This window comes from Lutzomyia longipalpis, chromosome 2, assembly GCF_024334085.1.
Source record: "Lutzomyia longipalpis isolate SR_M1_2022 chromosome 2, ASM2433408v1".
Lineage (NCBI taxonomy): Eukaryota > Metazoa > Arthropoda > Insecta > Diptera > Psychodidae > Lutzomyia > Lutzomyia longipalpis.
In genome coordinates, this window is record NC_074708.1 from 9397316 (window position 1) to 9420391 (window position 23076).

General features: G+C 35.1%; 2 protein-coding genes across 4 annotated transcripts in view; one reads left to right on the top strand and one right to left on the bottom strand.

Moving 5' to 3' along the window:
- The first annotated feature begins 505 nt into the window (after nt 1-505).
- LOC129788997 (ets DNA-binding protein pokkuri) overlaps nt 506-23076 on the top strand; it is a 46265-nt gene continuing 23694 nt past the window's right edge. Inside the window, exon 1 of one of the 3 annotated variants that reach the window (XM_055825579.1) lies at nt 506-642. In XM_055825579.1, coding sequence (XP_055681554.1) covers nt 584-642 — 59 coding nt within the window. In that variant the 5' untranslated portion in view covers nt 506-583. Of the gene's footprint in view, nt 643-11799; nt 12923-23076 lie in introns of those variants that run through there. The other 2 variants (XM_055825581.1, XM_055825580.1) reach the window with 2 other exon arrangements.
- On the bottom strand, nt 13874-18782 carry LOC129789061 (chitinase-3-like protein 1). The gene is made up of 3 exons (XM_055825688.1): nt 16753-18782; nt 16146-16692; nt 13874-16073 (listed from the first exon to the last, which is right to left on the bottom strand). Exons 1-3 carry the CDS (start codon nt 16811-16813, stop codon nt 15449-15451), a joined length of 1233 nt encoding a protein of 410 aa, XP_055681663.1. The 5' UTR covers nt 16814-18782; the 3' UTR covers nt 13874-15448.

Below are 23076 nucleotides of genomic sequence, written 5' to 3' on the forward strand. Positions count from 1 at the left end.
GCGCAAATGAAATGTTTCGTGAAACCCTACACATGTTTAATCACATCTAAATATTTCAATTTCAAGGAATAACTCCCAGAGACGCTAAAATCAATATTTTTATTTTCTAGAACTTTTAAATCTAAGTGTTAGATGATTTCAAATGGCCATTTAATCCCCCCCCTACGAGTTCCCCTTCAGATAACCCTTATATAAAATTCATGCTGTTTAGCACGTTTAGCATAACTTTGATTTAGCGAAAAAATTGATATCTTCTCTTTGCAAAATTTTTTTTGGGATTGATTATGTAACTCCATGTTCTCATAAATCATCTTTAAAAATACATAAATAAAAAATATTCCATTAATTTATTGCATATTTATTTATGTATGTATATTACTTTATGCATAATAAACTTTTTTTTTGTTTAACTGAAATTTCATGCTCATTTCATGAGTTTTTCTACAATTTGTTTTATTGTTCATTGAAACATTTTTTTTTGTAATGTCAAATTAGAAGTGATGAAAAAAGTGATGAAAACACGTTCCTTACGAGCAGGAATTTTCTTTAAATAAAAAGGAGGTTTAATAAGTGAAATTGTGCGATGGAAGGTGGTGTCAAGGAGAAGACTGGCCAGGGAGGAAGTCCAGGGGCTCGCATCAGGTAAGTTTTCCGTTTTATTTTATCGAAAATTTGCAAAATATTGTTAGACGTGAAAGGTTAATTGAGTCGAATAAGGGATTGCCTGACTCCGATATTTTTGAAGAAACGATCAATACCGGTCAGAAAGAAAAGGGATTAGTTTACAAAATTCCACCCCTATTCGAAAGTTTATTTAATTAGCTTTCGATCAATCCCTATATCACCACCGGATCGACTTATTAATGAACGAAAAGTAAAAAAAAAATCTCGCGATTCGGTAAAATATCGATACTATCGAAAATTTTTCTATACATTTTGTGTGTCAATCTGTTAAATTACTTCATCAAGTTGTATTATATGTATTTTAAAGGATGTATCATCCCCTTGGAGTCGAATGAATGGTTCTTTCCCAGTGGGGTTATGATGCTTGGGAAATTCCACCGAAAAAATCATAAATTTTGACTCATTTTCATTACACTCAATAAATAATAGGGGCCTTCACTATCAGGAGGTACACTTGTGTATAGTAATGAAAAATGTATTTGAATATTAGTTGGTATATCACAATCGTGGCATACTAATGTAAGTATTGTAAACGTCGGAACAACCGACCACTTCAGATCGGGCTCAAATTTGGTATGAGCACATTTCAGACATCCCACATTACAAAAATGGTGGTCGACATTTTGCATTATAACTCGAGAACAGTAACAGATAGAGACTTCCGGTTTGAAGTTTTCTATAGAAATGTGGGTGTAAAATCTCATTTTTTCGCCTTTTCAAAATCCAAGATGGCCGCCGTCCGCCATTTTGAAATACCATCAACCAGTTTCCTTAGAGCTAAAGGTCTGAAATTTTAGTATGTTGTAGGGCTCAGTGAGACGTTTTCATCGATAATTCATACTTGAAAATCGGTTAAGCCGTTTATCAAATATGGCGGTTTAAAGCAAAAAGTATTTTTTCGACATAACTTGAGAACGGATTGATCGATTTTGACAATATTGGTATCAAATGAAAGGTATTGAGAAGCCCTACAACTGCGTAGAACATGTAAAGTTTCAAAAACATCCGCAAGAGGCGCTAAAATCAAAAATAAAAATTGCCCAACTTTAAGGGGCAATATCTCCGACTCCCCATTAGGCAAATCTTTTACATTTTGATATGTTTAACCTGACTCAATACCTTTCATTAGTATGAAAATGAAGAAAATCTATGTCGCCGTTTAGAAGATATGGCCATTTGAAAAATTCTTGAATTTGAAAAGTTCCAAGAGCGATATCTATTGAATAAGTTGTTCCATTTTGCTCAACTTGATATCAAATGGAAGATTTTGCAATTCTCTAGAACTTTTTAGAACATCAGAAACCTCTAGGACCATCCCTTGATGACGGCATGTGCCAAATTCTTTTTTCGATAAAACAAGAAACAACCATTTTGTGTTCTAGAGGTGACCTTGAAAAGTATCTTAATATTATATCCGAAATTATAGCTTATTTCAAGACCTTCCCAAAACTAGTCAAGAAATTTCTGAAGATCTTAGAAAACTAGAGATATGACCATTTTTATCCATCAAATTGTTGATTTTCAAAAAAAACTTACGGCTTCTTGAAATATTTCATTTGAGCTTAAGTTGGTCAAAATCGGTCAAGCCGTTCTCGAGTTATATCGAAAAAATACTTTTGGCTTTAGGCCACCATATTTGCTAAACCGCTTGACCGATATTTAAGTAAAAATTATTTATGAAAACACCTCATTGAGCTCCACGGTATACTAAAATTTCAAACCTCTTGCTATAAATGGCGAAAATGCGGAAAAATGAAATCTTAGACGCACCTTTACATTAAAATCTTTAAAACGGAAGACTCTATCTCTTATCGTTTTTGAGATTTGAGATATAAGGCAAAGTTTCTAGTCCTGTCCGGCAGGCCGAACGGCTAGATCAAAATTTTTCCACAGCCATTTTCGTAATCTGGGATGTCAGAATTCAGAAACCTGCTGATATCAATTTTGAGGCAGATCTGAGGGGTCGATTTTACCGACGATTACAATACTTGGTATGCTACTATTGTAGTACGCCAACTAATTCTGGTTAAAACTCTATTTCAACCCATAATCAATTCTACACGTTGTGGGACACCCACTATTATAACTCGACGCGTAATGATAGATTTTTTGTATACAGTCAGGTAATGGTTAGTTAGTATCACATCAGATATACTCCTTATGCTCATTATTTTTAATGGGAGGGAAGAGTACAACCGAGGTGACGCTAATCAATACCTGACTGTAAATACATATATTTTATATTTAATTATATAATTTTTTTTCTTTTGAATAAATAATTGTACTTTTAATTATTTCTTAAAAATCTTTTTTTTATACGTCAATTATATATGTATATTAAAAAAAACATAGATAGTTGGTACAAAATTATTTTTTTACAGGTTAAAATCTGATGCGATTGGTTCCGCCCCCTACCTAGCTGTAGGGCGTGAAGTCCCCGACTCCGTCGGGGAAACGGCTACGGCCTTGCCTTTGAATCTAACCAAAAACTTTTTTTCCAGCCAAAATTTCAAAATACCTCAAAACTCAGACAGTACTACTCGAGCTCGAACAGTACCATCTATTTCCTTATCAATTGAACCACAATTAAATTTACATAAAAAGTCTGACCAAAAAATTTACACGTTGCAATCTGGCGGTGGTTTTACGAAGAAAAATAAGAAAATTGTTTTTAAAGATCAAAATTATTATAAAGAGTTTAACGTTTTTGCCCCCTGCTACTTTGTTCATGGTTCCTATAGTCAAGACAATATTGCACTTTTTGGTTCATATTCTAATAATAATCAATGTACAGCAAATTCAATTGCAGCAATTGCATATGCTCATGTCGTTCCTATATCAAGTTGGTTAACGAGTACAATGGATGATATTCTCTTAAAAGGTAATGAAATATACGTAATTTCTCGTAAGACAAAAAATATTGCAAAATCTTATCTAAATGTAGAAGAAGTTTGTGATAAATTTAATATTTTAAACACCAAAATTAACATTCAGCTTGTAAGCTTGGAAAATGGTAAAGAAGTTAATACATTATTTTTTGGTTTGCAAGGTGAAATTCTTGGACATGGTGGAGAATATAGCCTTGAATATGCACTGCAGCATTTTAGCTGTGATTCTTTCGAAGAAAAGAATAGCACAGCTTCTGTGTACCACCTAAAATGCAATGTCGTCAGATCGGGCTCAAACTCGGGATGAGCACGAATTAGGGTCCCCACATTCCAAAAAACGTATGTCAAAAAAAAATTCTTCCGGCCGTCCGGCCGTCCGTCCGTCCGTCCGGCCGGCCGGAGTTTGACGCTTGATTACAAGAGAACGGTAATAGATAGAGACTTGCGGTAAAAGGCAAAGTTAGTATATCGACCTGATGTCGTCTGATGGTGAGGTCAAATTTACCCCCCCACCCCTCCGTCCGCCATTTTGGAACACCCCTAAATTTTGTTTTCGCTATATCTCAGGCCTTATTATAGCTAGAGGTCTGAAATTTTGGTATGTTGTAGGGGCCATCAAGAGCTTTCCAACGATACCTCATTTTCGAAAATCGGTCAAGCCGTTTAGTCAATATGGCCGCCACAATTTTTCATCGAAAATCGACCATAACTCGAAAACGGCTTGACCGATTTTGATCAACCCGGGCTCAAATGAAAGCTCTCAACAAACCCTACAACTCTCTAGAACATCCAAAGTTTCAAAAGTGACCGCTAGGGGGCCAAAAATTAGAAACAAAATTTTCGATGAGTTTTCGATGAATATCTCGAAAACTACACGATGCATTTTCTTCAAATTTTTATATGGTATAGCTGGCTATATTATCTAGCTCCATGCCAAAAATGAAGAAAATCTATGTCGCCGTTCTCGAGATATAGCCTTCCAAAGTTGGCATGTCATATCTCGGGTTCTACAAGTCCGATTTTAATCAACTCAAGCGCAAATGAAAGGTTTCGGGAAACCCTACAAATGTCTAGAACATTGTAATTTCGAGAAATGACCGCAAGAGGCGCTAAAGTCGATATTTTGCATATCCAAAATTTTTAAGTCTAAATATCTCAAAAACTGTACTATGCATTTCGTTAAAATTTCAGTATGTTATAGCTGAGGTCAAGACCTTTCCAACGATAGGTCATTTAAGAAAATCTATGGAGCCGTTCAGGAGATATTAGGGTTTCAATATTTTATTTAATCAATACGTTAACTATCCGGCGCCCCGCGAAGCGGGGCGCCTTATATATAAGATATATGACTATAAATGCAGAGTAAAATATAACGGTAAAATATAAAATATATATATAGTTGCATGTTTAATCAGTACGCTAACTATTTGGCGCCCCGCGAAGCGGGGCGCCTTATATATAAGGTATATAAATATAAATGTAAATGTAAAGTAAAATATAACGGTAAAATATAAATATATATAGCTACATGGTACAGATTAAGGAGAAAAGGGAATGTACATGGTAAGTTTCACTTACGGGCTGTGATTCTTCCTTCAGAGGCCAAGTTAAATATATGTAAATGCAAAGTCTATAAATAGCTGCAGAGTATAGATTAATCAGAAAAGGGAATGTACTGGTAAGTTTCACTTACGGGCTGTGATTCTTCCTTCAGAGGTCAGTCTAAGTGTGATATTTGATATAAGTTTGGTGGTGCAAACTCTGGGGAAGGATGACTCGCGCCACGAATCACAGCCAATGCGCGAGTTAGCCTTCCCCCAGAGTTTGCACCACCAAACTTATATCAAATATCACACTTAGACTGACCTCTGAAGGAAGAATCACAGCCCGTAAGTGAAACTTACCAGTACATTCCCTTTTCTGATTAATCTATACTCTGCAGCTATTTATAGACTTTGCATTTACATATATTTAACTTGGCCTCTGAAGGAAGAATCACAGCCCGTAAGTGAAACTTACCATGTACATTCCCTTTTCTCCTTAATCTGTACCATGTAGCTATATATATTTATATTTTACCGTTATATTTTACTTTACATTTACATTTATATTTATATATTTTACTTTTTCCTGGAAAATAAGAATTTTCTAACAACTTCTTATGAAGTAATTTATGTATAAGGTAAAATTGTACTTTGACCATGTACCACTTGTACCTATTTAATCACCTTTAATTTGAGTCCTGATAACAGATTAAAAGAATTTTCTAGAATTTCTTACACCTTTGACCTGATAAAAGAAAAGTAAATCCTTCTTTCGGTTTTATGTAAAAATTAATATTTGTAACAGATTTAACCCTTTAAGGTCCATTGAGTAATACGCTGACCCAAAGGCGCGATTTTGAAAGTGTTTCATTTTGTATAGTTATTTTAATAATACTGAGTCTAGTTTAGTACAAGATCTTGCTTGATTTTGATACAATTTTGCCAAAATTTTAGTTCATTTTGAGTCAACAACAATTTTGCTAAAATATTTTTTATCAGAAACATGAATTTCAAATTTTATGAATTTTCTTTTATTTTTTTAATTTATGTTAATAATGAAATTATTTTCCTTCATTTATTTAAAATTTACTAAATATGCATTACAAGTTTTTCTTTACAAATTGCAAGAAAATGCAACAAAACCTTATAAGATTTCAATAAAATTCAGGTAAATTGTTCATTGACATAACCTCTATAAAAAAATTTATCAAAATAAGTACAAAAATCTGAGAATATTTTACAAAATAAAAATCTTCAACTACAAGCTAATGGATTTGCTTTAAAAGATCTCAAGGATTAAAATACCTTTTGGTCAGCTTTGGGATTATTTTCTTGATACGAACTTATGCTCAGTTAGGTTTGTTCTTGAGTTTGTTATAATTACAAAATCAGTCAATTATAGTGCTCTCACAGTATCTTATTTTCAAAGACATTTAACTGCGCGATGTTGAAGTACAACAAGTAAAAGAGGAATGATGGCTTGTGTAAGAAGGCATCACATACTGAAGGGAGATGAGAAGAAAATGAGAAGAAATCTCAAAGAAAGAAAACACATAAAGCTCAGATGGAGCAACAAGTTCTTCCTCTCCTCACACTCTGTTGACAATTTCCCGGTGTTTTGTATGGTATGGATTTTATAAATAAAACATGGAGCTCTCTTCCACATACACCACAAAAGCCATAATAAATACATACATTTTATACAACAAATACACAAAACCAAATGGCGATTTTAATCAAAACCAATTTGATCCTATTACACTGGAATTATGTTTATTTATTGTTCTTTATGTTTACTACACATTTTGCCTCTCCTCGTACATTATATGTATGTATGGTTCAACTCGGGAGGAAGACAGAGTTGAATCTCGCGGGCAATTTTTTTTTTATTTCTTCTCTTTTGCTGAAATGTTTTGGATTTTGTGCTCTCGCTAATGCAAAAGAGGAGAAGTATATACGGGAGGACATGAAAGTCGTTTGCGTTTAATGGACTAAATTAAATAATATTCAATGTCGGAAATGTGTTTGCTAAATTGGCGGACTTTAATCTCCCATCAAGTGGGTAAAAGATATTCTCACTCCGCATTTTGTGCTGGGCGTGTAAGCTGGCTCTCCTGTCGTTCCATCACACACGCCAATGTGAACGGATTGCGTGAAAGGTCTCGCGTCATCTCTGCAACATATTCAAATTGACCATCTCACAAAAGCCACACAGAGTACGGGCTCAACAAATTCTGATGCTGCGGAAAAGTTGTTTCTTTTTCGCAGCCGCATAACTTTTCGGGCACGAAGGGGTTAGTCATCGGCAGAAAAGCCTCAAACATTGTACACGCGGAAATGACATGCAAAAAAAGTTTATTTTATCGCCCATCTTTTGCAACACAATCTGCGAATCTTCTCACGATATTGCCAAATATTGTCATTGTTTGACTCATTGAGTACACACACAACACACTCCATTTGCGGGTGATATGTGCGCCAATTGTTGGGGACTGGCACAAACAAAATTCACAGAGGGTGAGAGTAAATTAAAATGCCTTGCGCAAAGGCAATGTGAGTAAAAGTCTGCGATAATTATGCAGAAAATCAATCAGCACCATCTTCTCTAACTACAACACTTATAATCATCTCCCATTGTGAGATAATTTGAATAAATGTAGGTTAAAATGGAGCTTGAGAAAAAGTATTCACTGTAATCTATCCGTTAACTAATTAGACGTGTCTTTAGTAAGACTTGGTTAGTCTGATGTTTGAGGAATTATGCCAAGAAAATTGTTAATTGAATGGGCTTTTGACTTTAACATAAAACAAATTGGATATTATTCTTCAAAAGAAAATTCTCTTCTTACTTTTTTTTAAGAGATTTAAATTCAACACTTGTACGACTATATAGATTAGTTTATTAATTGTTTCTGTTAAATACTTATTTTTCGTTGCAATGGAGACGCCTGGTAGTGTCTTGGAATTCTTTGTAATGTAAAATAATATATAATTCACAGTGGAGGCGCCTGGTGACTGTCTAAAACAGTATATTTATGTTTTAATGAGCTTTTTTCTAAATGTTAAAGATATAAGAATTATTCTTACCAAAAAATACTTATTTGCGAAATATTAATAAAATATCTTAGAAATTTCTTTTTTTCTAATAATAAACCCAGACCTGTGGAAAAATATCAGATTATTAGCTTTTTTCCTTCTGAAAATATTTAATTTAATATTACTTTTGACTTTAATGTGATTTAGTCTGTTAAATGCACAAAAATGAGGCGTTTCAGGAAAACAAACAAGTAGATATTTTATGCTTGTCGCTTTTGATTAAAAAGTACGTATGAGGCAAACAAGCTCAACCATTTCTTTGGGAATTCAAAAATAAATTAAAAGTCCAAACTCCACATCATTTAGTATTAGTAATAAGAAGTGTTGTTAATCTTCTTTTGTGAATTATCCTGTGTGTAGAATGACGTGCCTCTTGAGGTGTAAATGTGATCTGCGGTGTATATAGAAGAATTTTTGCTTAAGGATTCACGTGTTTAAGATGTTCATTCCTCTCCTCTTGCGCAGTGCTGGAGATGATGAGGAAATCTCTTGTTGTGCACACGGCAGCCTCACGGCAAGTCAGAAGCACACAAGAGAATTCTCCACTTTATCTCATCATTCTGCTTGGCATTCTATTAAGTACTTTTACTCCTTCCTTTTTATCACAAAATTCTCGGTTCTTTTTCCTCGCCATTCGAGCGTGTTGAGCACGAAATTCAGCAGCGCTTATAAAGCTGAAGAAATCACTTCTTGGGCATTTCTTCTCTTCATCTTCATCTCGCTCGTCTTCCTCACTGCGGGGGAACCGGTCTGTCTCACTGTGTTTTGGATACCTACTTGAGGAGGAAATTTTCAACCCAAAACGACAAGAAAAAAAAGGAACTCACATCCACAAGACAAAGACAACGCGCAAAAGAAAGCAATGAAGTGGAAGATCTTGGCTCCATAGAAGATGCTGGAAGGAGAAAAAAAAGAAGCCGTTTTTTTTCTTCTAAAAGAATCAAGAAAGAATTTTCACAAAAGGGTTTTTGCACTTGGTGGTAATGGAAAAAAAAAGAGACGAAGAAATTTGTATGGTCAGTAACGAGATAATCAGAAAAGTGTGTCATCTGGCGTCCCACACAACACCCCGCTCCGTAACAAACCTCTTACGTTCGCGCCAAAAACTCACCGATGATCAGAGCTGTTATACTCTCACCAACTTCCCTGCGCGCGTAAAACTTTCAGTATGTAGTGTGTCTGTGGATTAAATAATAAACCGGTGTGTTGCATTTAAAATAATGTACCTATTGACAAAACTATTATGTCACTTTTTGGGGCCTGTGAGAATGAAGTAACTCCGCGCTCATTTGGCGGCAATACCGCGCGCGCACAACGATGGCGGGCGGAGAGAGTGCTGCAAAGCCAAAAGAGCCCCCAGAAGAGCTCTGCGCGCACTCTCAACACCCAAACGAGCATTTTACATAAAATCCATACCGAGCTTTCTATTATGCAATCGCCACTATTGCTAATTAAGTATACACCGTACACCACCAGACAACTCACCAACCAGCAGGTAAAGTGCAAACAGAGATAAAGAATTACGATGGAGCAGCACCTTTTCCATCCCGTCTGTTCATTTTCATCATTTCTTCTCATACAGCCCATAAGTGTCGTCGACTCTAACTTTTCTTTTCTCTTTTACATTGCTCCATTTTTTTTTCTTTCGAAATTTGTGGAATTTTGCTCATTGGGATTCCATTTATTGCTAATTGGGATTTCATTTAACCATAATTCCGCCAAGTGAGGTCGTTCCTTGACCCTAGAATTGTTTGTTTCTTGTTTTTTAATTTATTTAAGAAAACTTCCAAAATGTGAGCTTTTTTTTATGCATTGTATATTTTATTCAAGTGAAAATAGAGCAGAATTCGTAAATTACGAAGAATTCTTCATAAATATTGTGGAAATAGTGGTTCTATAGTGGTTATTTGGTGACTACAGTGATCAAAAAACCGTCATATTGTTAAATATTTATTTATTCAATTATTCTATTCTTTTACATATTTTTAATAATTCTTACAATTTTGTAAAAATAATTGTAACAGCGTGTAACAAGGCCTAATTTAGACAAAATTTTAATAGAAGAGGATGTCTTCATTTTGACCATCAACGTAAATTTTTTTTTTAAATTCATTTTTCGTAAAAAATTATTATTCAGTATTTTTGGAAAAGAATAAAATGAATGAATAAAATGACAATATTCTATTTATTTAATTGGCCACAGTGTCCAATTATGTCCTTCACGTTCTTTTTTTTAAATTTCATTTGAAAAACTAACAAAATCCAGCATAATTTTGTAGTTAAACTGCAAAATATAATTCTGCTTTTTGATAAAAAATATTCAAAAAAATTTATGAAAAATCAACAATATTCCGCAATATTCATCAAAATACACCAAAATTCCTCAGAAAACTCCCTTTTTTGGAAAAGGGTCACAATTAGGTCATCCTCCTCTATATCAAAATATTTTTGCAATAATATATTCTGCAGCAGGAGTGCGCAACTCTGATTGTGCTTCGGGGCAGTTGAGAATGTGTCAGCTAGGTTATTATACAATAGTTTAGTGTAGAAAAATCTTTACCATTTCCTCCTCCACCTCCTCAAAAATTGCCACAGCTGCGGAGACATTCCGCGAGTTAATAGAGAAGGAAAAAAAAATTAAATGTCCTGTGCAGCAGTGAAGACAAGAGTCATGACTTAATAGGGAATGAGGAATGCAGGTAGGCTAATGTTGTGGTTGCGTAGGGGGGTCACCCACTCGATGAAAAACTCGTGTGTAATGCAGGAAGTCGGGGGGCTAGATAAGCAATTTTTTTGGTGTGTCTCATGCGTGGAAAACCCCAGAAAAGGAGATGGAGCACCGAGATGGATCTAAAATGAATTGCTTTTTAATCTCTCTCTCTCTCTATGCTTCATGGTGATACGGGAGTGTGAGATCTCACATCGCACACAATCATTTTGTGTTATATATTTTTCTCAAACATATGTACGAAAAAAAGGGGAGAAGAGACCACATATTGGGCGTCTTCGCGGCATTCTTAGGGGAGCTGCGTGTGATGATGGGATCTCTCCTGCTGAGATGCTGTGTGTGTGTTTGTTTTAATTTTTGTTCAGTATAAATAAATTAAATACCACACATCGATTGTCTCACTCTCGCCCACGTGAAGACCAAATGGGGGAACTACTCTCTGGGTCTATACGGAAGCGCAACAATTCCTTCCAATTCCAACGCCATTCGCATTATTGTGTGTGCACGGTAACTCACACAATAACCGACATTTTTTTTTCTTTAGACTTCTTCTTGTTGACTATAAGCAAGTGTTCAGAGGTTGAGAAACTTCCCGTCTGGGGGCTACTTTCTCCCACTTTACGTATTGATATAATACAACTAACTCTTATGTGAGGTTAGGGAGTTTATAGCTCCCTTGGGAGATTTTTTAAATCAAAAGATGGGATAATCAAGAAAAGGTTGCCTCCTCCACATCTCACACACACATTTGTGAGTTTGAGTGTGTTGAATAAAAATATCAAGAAGCAAACGTACACGTTTCCACTTTTTCCACTTGTCGCACGCCGTTCCGTCGGCAGTCGGGCAGTAGTCGATGGTCTTTCGTCGACGCACGACGAAAAGTTCTCTTCTTGACTGATTTGAGGAACGATTCAAAGCAGTTTTCAATACACGCCGAGACTATACAGTTCGCTTTTTTCCGCATCTCGCCAAGATTTTTGTTTTCTTTCCGTGGAGGAATTCAGCGATATATTTTCAGTTTTTTTTTTAAACAAATACCTACAAGAGAACCACTAATTTTTTGCTTTAGTTCGTGAATGGAAAAAAAGGATTTTTTTAGCATTTGTGAACATAGTGCAGGGATCTCTTAGTGATGGATTTTTGTTCATGAAAGGAATTAAATCAAAAGTACAAAAAAGAGTAAACTGTATGAACGAGTGAAGCAAGAACAAAATTGTGGATAATTCCGTGTGCGCTCCTTGTGTCGTGTCTTGTGCTTTAAAGAAAAATAAAAGAGAAAAAAGATAAAAGCCCTAAGAGTGCATGCCTAAGTATCCCCAAAAGGCATCCTTGTTTTGGACGTAAGCAACAGCCAAAAGGAAGTCCCACGAAAAAGTAATATTGTGAACGTAAATCAGACACAATATACGGTACCTACCCAAAAAGGCCCAGGGGCGAAATTTTGGAATTTTCAACGTCGCAACTTTGTTATATATTGCGGGGTGGACAAAAGAACAACAGCGTATTCTTGCAGCATCCCCGAAAACATAGCAGTGCTCCCTAAAATACTGTTGTATATATAATCTCTTCCTTTCCGTGAGATATATACACATCGTAAAAATTAAATGTTAATCAACGGAGAAAACAAATGAGATTTTATAAATAGAGATTTAAATCCACCTACACAGTGTATCCGAAATAGCCACTATTTTATGGCTGTTTAAGACATCGAAAATTTGCACACAAGAAAAAAACATCCGGAAGTTCATATATATGTTTAAATAATTGCAACAATTGATTGTGAGTGTGTGGTTTTATAAACGACAAATGTACTATTTCAGACACAAAGTGCTCGAGGGAAGTGTTTTATGGATTTTGCACTGTGCATAAAAAGACCGAGCGTATGCTTGAGAAAATCATCAAATCGTTGCAACTTATCGCAGCTACACAACTAACTGGATTACATCTCTGATTTAAACAAACAGCAAATTCTATCGCTAAAGGTATGTTTACTATTACGCACTTTTATTTATATTTTCTTACCATTGATAAGGAAAATTTCCTATATATGTTACATATATCAGAGTTCCATATAATACACATTTTTCCTTATTTTCCCACTTCACTCTCTTTCCTAATTCCACTGAATACACTGAGAGAGAAATATTACTGTTTAAGAGAATATGGAGAAGGATGGTTCTGAGAATTAAAAAAAAATTTAAGGTTCGAATTAAACCATACTCTCCTACATTTATTTTTAGACTAAAATGTAAATTTTAAATTACATTTCCCATAATTAAATTCACACTGACAACTATGATAATGCTGTTAACCCTTCGTATATCATGTTGCAAGTCTTTAAAATAATATTTTTGATTAAAAAAAATCTATTATTAAGAGAAAAGTGATCTAGTCATTTAAATTTATACCTAATAACGGATTGTGATTTTTTTTACATATTATGAAAAACTACTTTTAGACATCTTTTTATGAATTGAAAACTAAATTAATAAATGTTTCCGAATTCAAAAAAAATTACTATAATTGTAAAAAATCAAAACTTTTAAAACTGATTCACTTTTAGACCAAATTATACGAAACTTTTAATACCGATTCTCTGATTCTCTTTATTTATTTCAATATTTTCTTATAAACATTTGTCTAATTTTTATAGATCAAATTTAGATATAAGGTTCCATTATTCGGTATCGTATAACTCGTCTAAATGAATTAAAAAAAAACGCTCAAACAATTTTTAAAAAATCTTTTTTGAAACTCAAAACTCATGGCTCAAGATTTCAAAACTCTTTGATTTTTAGAATTTCGTCGAAAAGACTATTTTTCAACTATAGATTATTTTTAATGTTTCTTAAAAAAAACAAGAAATTAATCTTGCAATTGATTATCTAAAATATTAATTTAAAAACTTGTCTAACTTTTAAATTCAATTTCAATTAAAATATTAAACAGTGATGTATCATATTAATACTTTTAATACAGCAAAATAGTAAAGTAAAAGGAATAATTAAGTTGACTTTTCCAGCATGTGTGTACGACATTTTCACAAAGAACAAGCTTTGACTTCTTCCTATTCCAAGAAAATATTTTTTTCTGTTCATTCTACCTCAGTCACATTTATGTAAATACCACTGAAACGGTTGACAGGAGTGCGAGAAGGAAAAAGACTGGCTTGAGCATTCATTATGGTCACACTTCCGTATTCTCATTCTTATTAATATCCCACCCATCGATATACTCGAGCTTGCGAGTACAGTGGCTGTAATTTAGCATTTTTTATACTCTTCAACACTTGTAAGATAAAATTTGAAATTCAGAAGAGTCCATATAGCAAGCAAAAAGAGATTATCTCACAACGGTGGAGTCAACATACATATATGTGTTTGTGTATATAATCGTGAAATTGGAATCTTCGCAACTCTAAACTCCCTTGTATGAATTGCTAATTTTCATAACAACCAAACCCATACAGTTGACGAATGAGGAAGCAGAAATTGAGAATGAGTAAGACAAGAAAAGATCACTTTTGCGGGAGGAAAAGTGTACAAAGTGATTGAGGAATGTGACGTTTTCGCGTGTGATTTATGTTTTCACATTGCAAACAGGCAATATGTGACTAATGTGGATTTCTCAAGAAGACAAACTCTTCTTCCACACATACGCATTTTTCTTTTCACTCCCTCATTGCGCCTGCAGTGGCACTTGTTCGGTCATTTTTGACACTATATATTCTATATGTACAAATGGTGGCAGCGGTGGGATTAAGAGGGAGCGCACATACCGCGGGGGTGGGTAATTCCCTGCGCCGCCGCCGCCGCAATCCTGGGAACAAAGAATATATTGCAAAATGCTTTTTATGCCGGAGAAGAAGGAAGCAACCAGAGTGGTGGTGTTTGCTCAATTGCATTTGCACTCACCGTTGCGCTCTTCTGCTGTGAGTCTCACTGTAGAGACGGGCATAAGAATAAGGCAGAATGCGAGTGTGAATGCGATGGGGCAACATGATATATTCTCGCAGGTTTTGAACTCTACTTCCGCATTGCTTGAACAAATTGTTTGTCTCTCGCGGATAAAGTATTGCTGCTGGTCGCGAGAGAGAGAGAAACAAGCAAAAGCGACGGAGTCTGTTGTCTGTCGACATAGCGGAAAGTGTTCAATGAGTGTTAATGATAAATAAAAGCAGGCCCCTTATTGATGTGGAGGAGAGGTTGTGTACGATGAAAAACCCGTGTGGACAATACCACCTTCTTGTCAGAGACACTAAGAATCTCGCAGAAAATTGCTCAACATGCAAAATATATTATGCTGAAAGAGAGGAAGTTTCGTACGCAATGCAAAACAATTTCTTGACTCGCTTTGCAGTCTTAAGAGAACTTTCACAGGTTACCACTTAACTCTAACTTCTTGGTGAAAATTCACAATAATTGCAAAGTTTTTTTTTAAGTTTAATTCAAAACTCAATTTTTATTGACAAATTCTTAAAGATAAGATATTTCTGCAAAAATCTTTAATTAAGAAAATGGAATATTGGTAACACAGACCTTCTTTTCTTTAGGAATTCCATAAGGGCTTTTTTCTTTGAGAGCTCTGTTTATTTCTTGCAAAAGAGGAAACTTACCTCTACCACAGAAACCAAGAAAGTCATCATTCTCAATATGCCCAACCATTACTCCACCAAGTTTGTAACTTCGTACGTAGTTTGCTTTTATTCGCAAGCTTTCTTCGTTGTCATAGCCTATCCACTGATCTCCTCTTGTTGCATACGGCACAAGCTGCTCATCATCCCAATGTTCTTCCCATTGCTCAGTTAGTTGCTTCTCACAGAGTTCATTGAAGCCTAACAATCCCGGATCATCGGTATATGGACCAGGATCAGAAGGGCCCAAAAATGGAGATCCAACTGTCTTCTGATCTTCACTGAGCATCTTGAAGCCACGTCCAAAGACAGGTACTCCTACAATTAGCTTCTCTGCAGGAGCTCCACTTTCTAGCCAGTACTTCACACCAGAATCTATGTTAAGCATACTGGCATAGTCTTCTTCCCAAGATTTTCTATAGAGTGGAGCATTGATGCCAATCTTTGTGTCCCAGGAACCATGAAGATCATAAGTTTTGAGTTTTATGAAGTCCAAATATCTGTAAAAAAAAAATAGAAAATATTACACTTTACCCAAAATTCTTGAAAGATAAGGACTTCAAATAACTAACTTGCTGATTTGTGGAACGTCATAAGAAATTTCTACGTTGATTGACTCAGGAGCAACTAAAGCCGTTAGAAGTAGTCCTTTGGGACGAAAAGCTGTTCGGAGATCTTTCAAAAGCTCTGTGAAGGCTTTCTTATCACTCACTCTGCTTCCTTCGCGTCTTCCTGGATATTCCCAATCAATATCGAGTCCATCAAATTTGTAATCCTCAAGAAAATTGATTGAACTCTCAACGAAGGTTTTTCGTTTCATCGGATCATTTGAAATTATGGAAAATTTCTCCGTTCCCTCCGACCAACCACCGATTGAGATCAAAATTTTCAATTTTGGATTAATCTCTTTCAATTTACTGAGTTTCCGTAAATTCCCAAGTCCATAGTTTTCTTCCAAATTCAACCAACGATCTCTTATCACAATGTTGCCTTCGTAATCAACTCCCATGAAGGCGTAGACCAAATGGGTGCAGAGAAATGGATTTATTTCATCTATGCCAAAATGCCCATTGCCCGTGCGATAGTGAGACCACATTCCATGAACACAGAAGATTTTTTCTGCAATGCATATTCAGAAAAGTTCTTTTCTACGATGAAACAGCAAACAAAAGTACTTACTTTCCTGTTCCGGATTTGCGACGGTAGCCACAAAGAAAGCACAGAGAAGCAAAAGCTTCATATTTCTTAACTTTTATGAACAAAAATATAAATAACTCATAAGGCGGAGATGCGAATTAAAACTGACAGAAGATCGCAGAAAAATTACTGCTTAAGTTACAAATAAATAGAAATCTCTTATCATGAGGTCATGGTTTACATATCAGAAGTAAATACATGCTATATTACTCTCCGTAAATGTCTGAAATATATAGAATCATAACATTGCAGCTTTTTGTTGAGAAGATTCACTTTTTAATTGTATGAATGAAAAAAAAATAATAGTAGGAAGTGCACAGTAAAATTTTTATATCACGTTGAAATGACGTTAAGTAAAACAGTAAAACATAGTTTGAATAATAATGTTTTTATTATTGGATAAGGTTTTTTGGTCAGTTTTTTTTTTAATTCAAGCACTAACATATTTATTTTCACATTTTACTTTTTTTTCTTAAATTTAATATTAAATTTTGCTCTTCACCCAGGTTTTTGTTGAAATATCAAAGAAAAGTTTAAAGTTAAATAAAGTAAATTGCAACAAAAAAAAAATTTGAAAACTTTACGTTCTCCTTACAAACTCGAGTGAGTTCTCAAAGAATTTTCTTAAAATAATTAATTTGAAAATCTTTAATTTCTTCTAACAAAAGAATCTCAGGTACTACGAAGTAATTGAGATTTATAGCGTGTTTTTGCGATAATTTCATTATCACCAAGAAGAAAAGTATCAAAATATGGCACCACATTGGATACAACGTTGGTCAATTTGTACGTAAGCGCAAAGTAATGTATTTGCCTAAAAACATCCACACAAATATTGACTGAAAAAAAAGAAGCAAGATCAGGTTAAATTGGACTTGCGACTAAAATCCAATTGAAAAGCAATGAAAAGAGTAAAAGAAAAATGCGGGTTAATCAAAATTTCTTTGAAAATGTTTTTCACAAAAAAAAAGAAAATTATTTCAGTTTTAATGGCATCCACTTGTTGTAGAAGAGAAATCATTAAAATGTTACATTTTAGCTCCTCATAAAAGTGACCGTTTAACACCCCAAGAAAGGCTCACGCGGAGAGAGACACCTCGAGAAAAAGGAATATACTTGACCATTTTTGGGGGATTAGGCAAACAAAGATTGGCCATAAATGGTAGTTTGAGGATACTACCAGTGCATAAAATCCCTGTGAAAGTTGTTCTGTTTTCTTTGGTAGAAAAGGTCGGACTTTTCAGCTTTGATGTCCTTTCCCCTCGTAGGCATTTAAGGCGACTCGTCCGTTATGGTTTCTGAGGGTATATTTTCAGACTTCTTGGGAGATGAACTTTAAATCCACACCCTTTGCAAAAACAAGGTCTTTTTTTATTGTTTTGCTTGGAAATTCAAGGGGCTTTTCACTTGATGCTCTCTTTGTTTCACCTCTGACCTTTTTTTCAACCAACACTATATATTTTTGTAGGGAGGGTGAAGAAAAATTCATCAAAAGAAAATCTTTTTGATGAATAATCTTTTCTTGATTGTTTTGAGAGAGAGAGAAAAAAATGTCTCTTAGATTTTGGAAAAAAAAACAATTCAAAAGATTATTATTTTGTAAATTATTTAAGCATTCAGACGTGAAATGAACTCTCCGAATGACCTCTTGGCAATGCTTACGCCAGAGCTCTTTAATATATTGTTGTTGTAAGCAAATTGCTGGAAATCGCCCATTTGCTTGCCTGCAGAATTTTTGGGGGAGTTTTCCTGACAATTCACTCCAGTTTATGCACTATCATCGTTTATGTGCGGTGTCTGACATATTTTGCACAACATTGAGAGGCACACACAGCGAGCATAATTTTGTGTTTGCCCCGAAATCATCTTATATGCCAATGCCCTGTGGCACGGGTGAAAGCGTCACTTGCTATGGTGCAAAATATGCGGGAGACAGGAGTCCCTCCGCTGTGCTATTATATAGATAGAGCCTACAGATGGGATAAATATTTAAATTAGGGTGCAGTGTCACCCTCTCTGCATTAAATTTCCACCCCATAGTGTGATGGTACATTGACATCCCCCGGAAGAGAATGGGGTGGAAATTGGAAAATTTTCACCCCTTTTTTCCGAAAACCCCTCGGCTGTAGCACCGTCGCAGCAACCACCAATCCATTTAAGGTCGCATTGTGGACACCATTGTGCTGCCAACCCTCGAGCCCTCTGCAAATAATTGGGAAACAATCCAATACGGTGTGTGGGGTGGATGGTGGTGCAGTGTGGATGGAAATTGATGATGAGTCGAACTTGTGATTCTGGGTGAATCATTTTTTGCGAGCACATTGCAAAGTGCACGATGCTGTAAAGAGTAGCAGAGGGTGCATCATCCCCTTGTTGTATCCTGTGTGGCACACATAGAGGGTGAACTATGCCACACATACAGGAAATTAATTGCAACATCTGTGCCTTCACAAACCCCCTCGTCTTTTCCGTCGCACCACCACCAAAAATTTCCAATGACGATGGCATGGCGTCACCGTTGAGTGTGATAAAATGACAAGAAATGATAAAGTCAGTCATTCTGTGAGTGGTCACAAAATGATAATCGAACTTGTGAATTTATTATTGTTCCCCACACGGGAATTCCTTTCGGAACCACCAAATCTATACACAATAATCCCCCACTTTGCTGGGTTTGTGCGCAATCGATGAAATTGCAAATTTTTCTCTTTTTTTTTTGGTCTTTCAATCGTTCCTTTCTTCATTTTTCACGATCATAGCAGAAAACACTTTGTGCTTATCGCTGTGGATTTTTTTTGACTTGACTTGAACATATGCCGAAAGATTATTGCCTCTTATATTCTGTTAGTCTCATCGAATTTTCCGCAATGTTATCGATAGCACGCAAGCTTTTTGGAGCTTTGAGACTTCCTAAAAAAAATCCCCCCTCACGAGAAATCTTTCTCAATATTAGCATCGAAAATTATCATGAAAAAAAAAGGAAAATTTAATTTTTTTGGGAAAAAATAATTTCTTGTTACAATTCCTGATTTCTGTACTCTAAATAAATATGTGGTCCACCAACTCAAAATAATAACTTAAAAGTCGCACTAATAAACTCTAAAATTGACTTGGTGGCTTGATGGATCTAAGACAGCCCCTTTAGTGCTTCAAAAATACTTCCCAAAAACACACGAGAATTCCTGAAGAGTGATGATCTTCCGTGATTACTCAATGAGTGTATTAAGAGTTTGGCTAAAAATATTTTTTTTATGACATTTTAATACTCTTCAGTGTGATGTCTTCAAACCTAAAAGTGATGATTTGGTGCGAAAGCTATAAAAATTCGTATTGCCCCTCAAGTGATGAATTTCTTTTAGGTGGAGGGGTTGCACGTGTGTATTGGTAGCTCCTTAAATCAATCCTGTAGTAATATACCCCGAAATAAACGCATTTTTCTTGAAGAGAATTTTTGACAAAAAGGAATGTGTCTTCAGTCGCGGGACTCAATCTTCGCGTGACAGTTAAATGATCAAACAATCTATTTGGACACACGGGCTTTTTTTTTCGCTGAAGAGCTCTCCTATATTACTGCCTATTTGTTCGTGTTAAAAGGTGGGCAAATGGTTTCTTCACCTAAATCACAAAACCGATTGAATTTTACAAAATCCCACACCGGATGTCATCCCAAACCGATGCTTTGCGTGTCTCACAGCTGAGAAAGTCAAGAGGTCGATGAGAAATGAAGGAGTGGAAGAAACTATCAAAGATCATCTAATTTCTCAATATACTACCTTCCCACGATTTTGAGACTTCTTTTTTAGCTGTGATTCTTTCGAAGAAAAGAATAGCACAGCTTCTGTGTCCACTCTAAAACTCAAGGTCGTCGGATCGGGCTCAAACTTGGTATGAGCACGAATTAGGGTCCCCACATTCCAAAAAACGTATGCGCCGAAAAACTTTTCCGGCCGTCCGTCCGTCCGGCCGTCCGTCCGTCCGTAGTTTGAAGCTCAATTACAAGAGAACGGTAATAGATAGAGACTTGCGGTCAACGGCAAAGTTCAATTATCGACTGGAAGTCGTCCAACTATGATATCAAATTCGACCCCCCACCCCTGCATCCGCCATTTTGAATTTTTTTCAATTTTGTTTTTGCTATATCTCAGCCCCTATTATAGCTAGAGGTCTGAAATTTTAATATGTTGTAGGGGCCCTTAAGACCTTTTCAACGATACCCCATTTCCAAAAATCGGACAAGCGGTTTAGCAAATATAGACTTTTATCGAAAGTCGGCCATAACTCCTAAACCGGTTGACCGATTTTAACCAAACCGGTTTTGAATGAAAGATCTCAAAAAGGTCTACAATTATCTATACATAGGAAGTTTCAAAAGTTACCGCTAGAGGGCCTACAATCAAAAACCAAAGTTTCGATGAGTTTTCGACCAGTTTTCGATTAATATCTCAAAAACTGGACGATAGATTTCGATTAAATTTTAGTATATTATAGGTGATAGGTACACCTTTTAATAAAAAAAAAATTAAAAAAATTTATGTCGCGGTTTCAGAGATATAGACCAAAACAGGTTTCCATATGTACCGATTGTTGTAATATTGCCTTATATCGGCTTAACGGTACTTGATAGAGGCTTTTCAATTGAAGTTTCATCAGGTATAGTGGGTATGACCTATCAGATTTTACTAATTTCAAAATTCAAAATGGCCGCCTTCTGCCTTTTTGCTACATCAACAATTACTTTCACCTATTCACATATATTTTAAAGAAACTAATTGGCGCCCCGCGAAGCGGGGCGCCTTTTTTATACATAAAAAATATAAAAATATAAAAATATATAAACCTATAAATATACATATATAAGTACAATGATGGTCCAGCAGAGTAAAGGGAATGTACTGGTAAGTTTCACTTACGGGCTGTGATTCTTCCTTCAGATGACAGTCCAAGTGTGGTGAAAATTGAGGTGGATAAATTTTTTGGAATTGCTATCTCACGCAACGAATCACAGCCAACGCGCATGAGTAAGCCTTTCCCCAGAATTTACACGCGTTGGCTGTGATTCGATGCGTGAGATAGCAATTCCAAAAAATTTATCCACCTCAATTTTCACCACACTTGGACTGTCATCTGAAGGAAGAATCACAGCCCGTAAGTGAAACTTACCAGTACATTCCCTTTACTCTGCTGGACCATCATTGTATTTTTGCCTTCGCTTCTCACAAACCCATCAACAAAGGGATTGTAAGAAGGAACATAAAATGAACGAGTCTTTGACTTTTTTTTTTGCTTTATAACTATCCTTTAAGATTCCTCGATATTTCTTCCTTTTTTCAGTGCACTCAGAGAAAAAAAGAGAAGGAATTAGACGTTCAAAAATATAAGAATATTGCCTCAAACTTGACAAATTACAGAGTATACTCAAGAATACAACAAACAAATTGTTTGCTAAAGATAAAATGAAAAATATTTCAAAATGAATTTTGCCTTCAAATATTGCATAACTTTTCTATTGCATAACGAGATATGAGAATCCTCTGAATTGTTACGTTTTAAATTTGATTTTTAATTAAAAATCTAAAAAGAATTTATCTAGAATTTATTTATTGATGTATTTGAGATTTAAAAGCATTAAATTAAATAGCTACGCAAAATTTACACAAAAAAGAGGTAATCGAAAAACATTCTTATAAAAATTAATTATATTATTGCATAATTAATAAATCACCAAAAAAGTGTTTTTCTTTCTTTATATTTTCTTTAATACAAAACAATCATAAAACATTAAATAAAAAGTTATTTCCAAAAAAAATAAAATAATAAATCATACAGAATCTCAATTAAATAGATTAAATGTCTGGTATTGATTATTAAATCATAAATCTTACAATCCTGCGAAGATTTGAAAGTCCAACGGTCAAAATTCCTAAGATTATACATATTTGCAAATAACTGGCCACCAAATGTTTAATTTTTTTCCCATTCTCACCATCTTATCACCTTCTTTTTTTTTGCACCTTTCACGCCAATTTACTGCCGCATTTTGATAATAATTTCCTCAACAATGAGATCAATAAAGATTGCGCTTGAAATTATCTCGCCCGTGAATTTATATCCCCAGCAATGGACAATAAAATCATTTCTTGAAGCGCTTCATCCGTTCCAATCTTCCGAAAATTCAATTTCTCTGTATCTTCTTTTACCAAATCTTTGATCATTTTCCTCCTTTTTTTCTCAGTGTTTTTTTTTCTTCATCTTGCGTACTCGTTTTCAACAAGTTCCCGCCATAAGATTTATACCCCATCTTTCTTT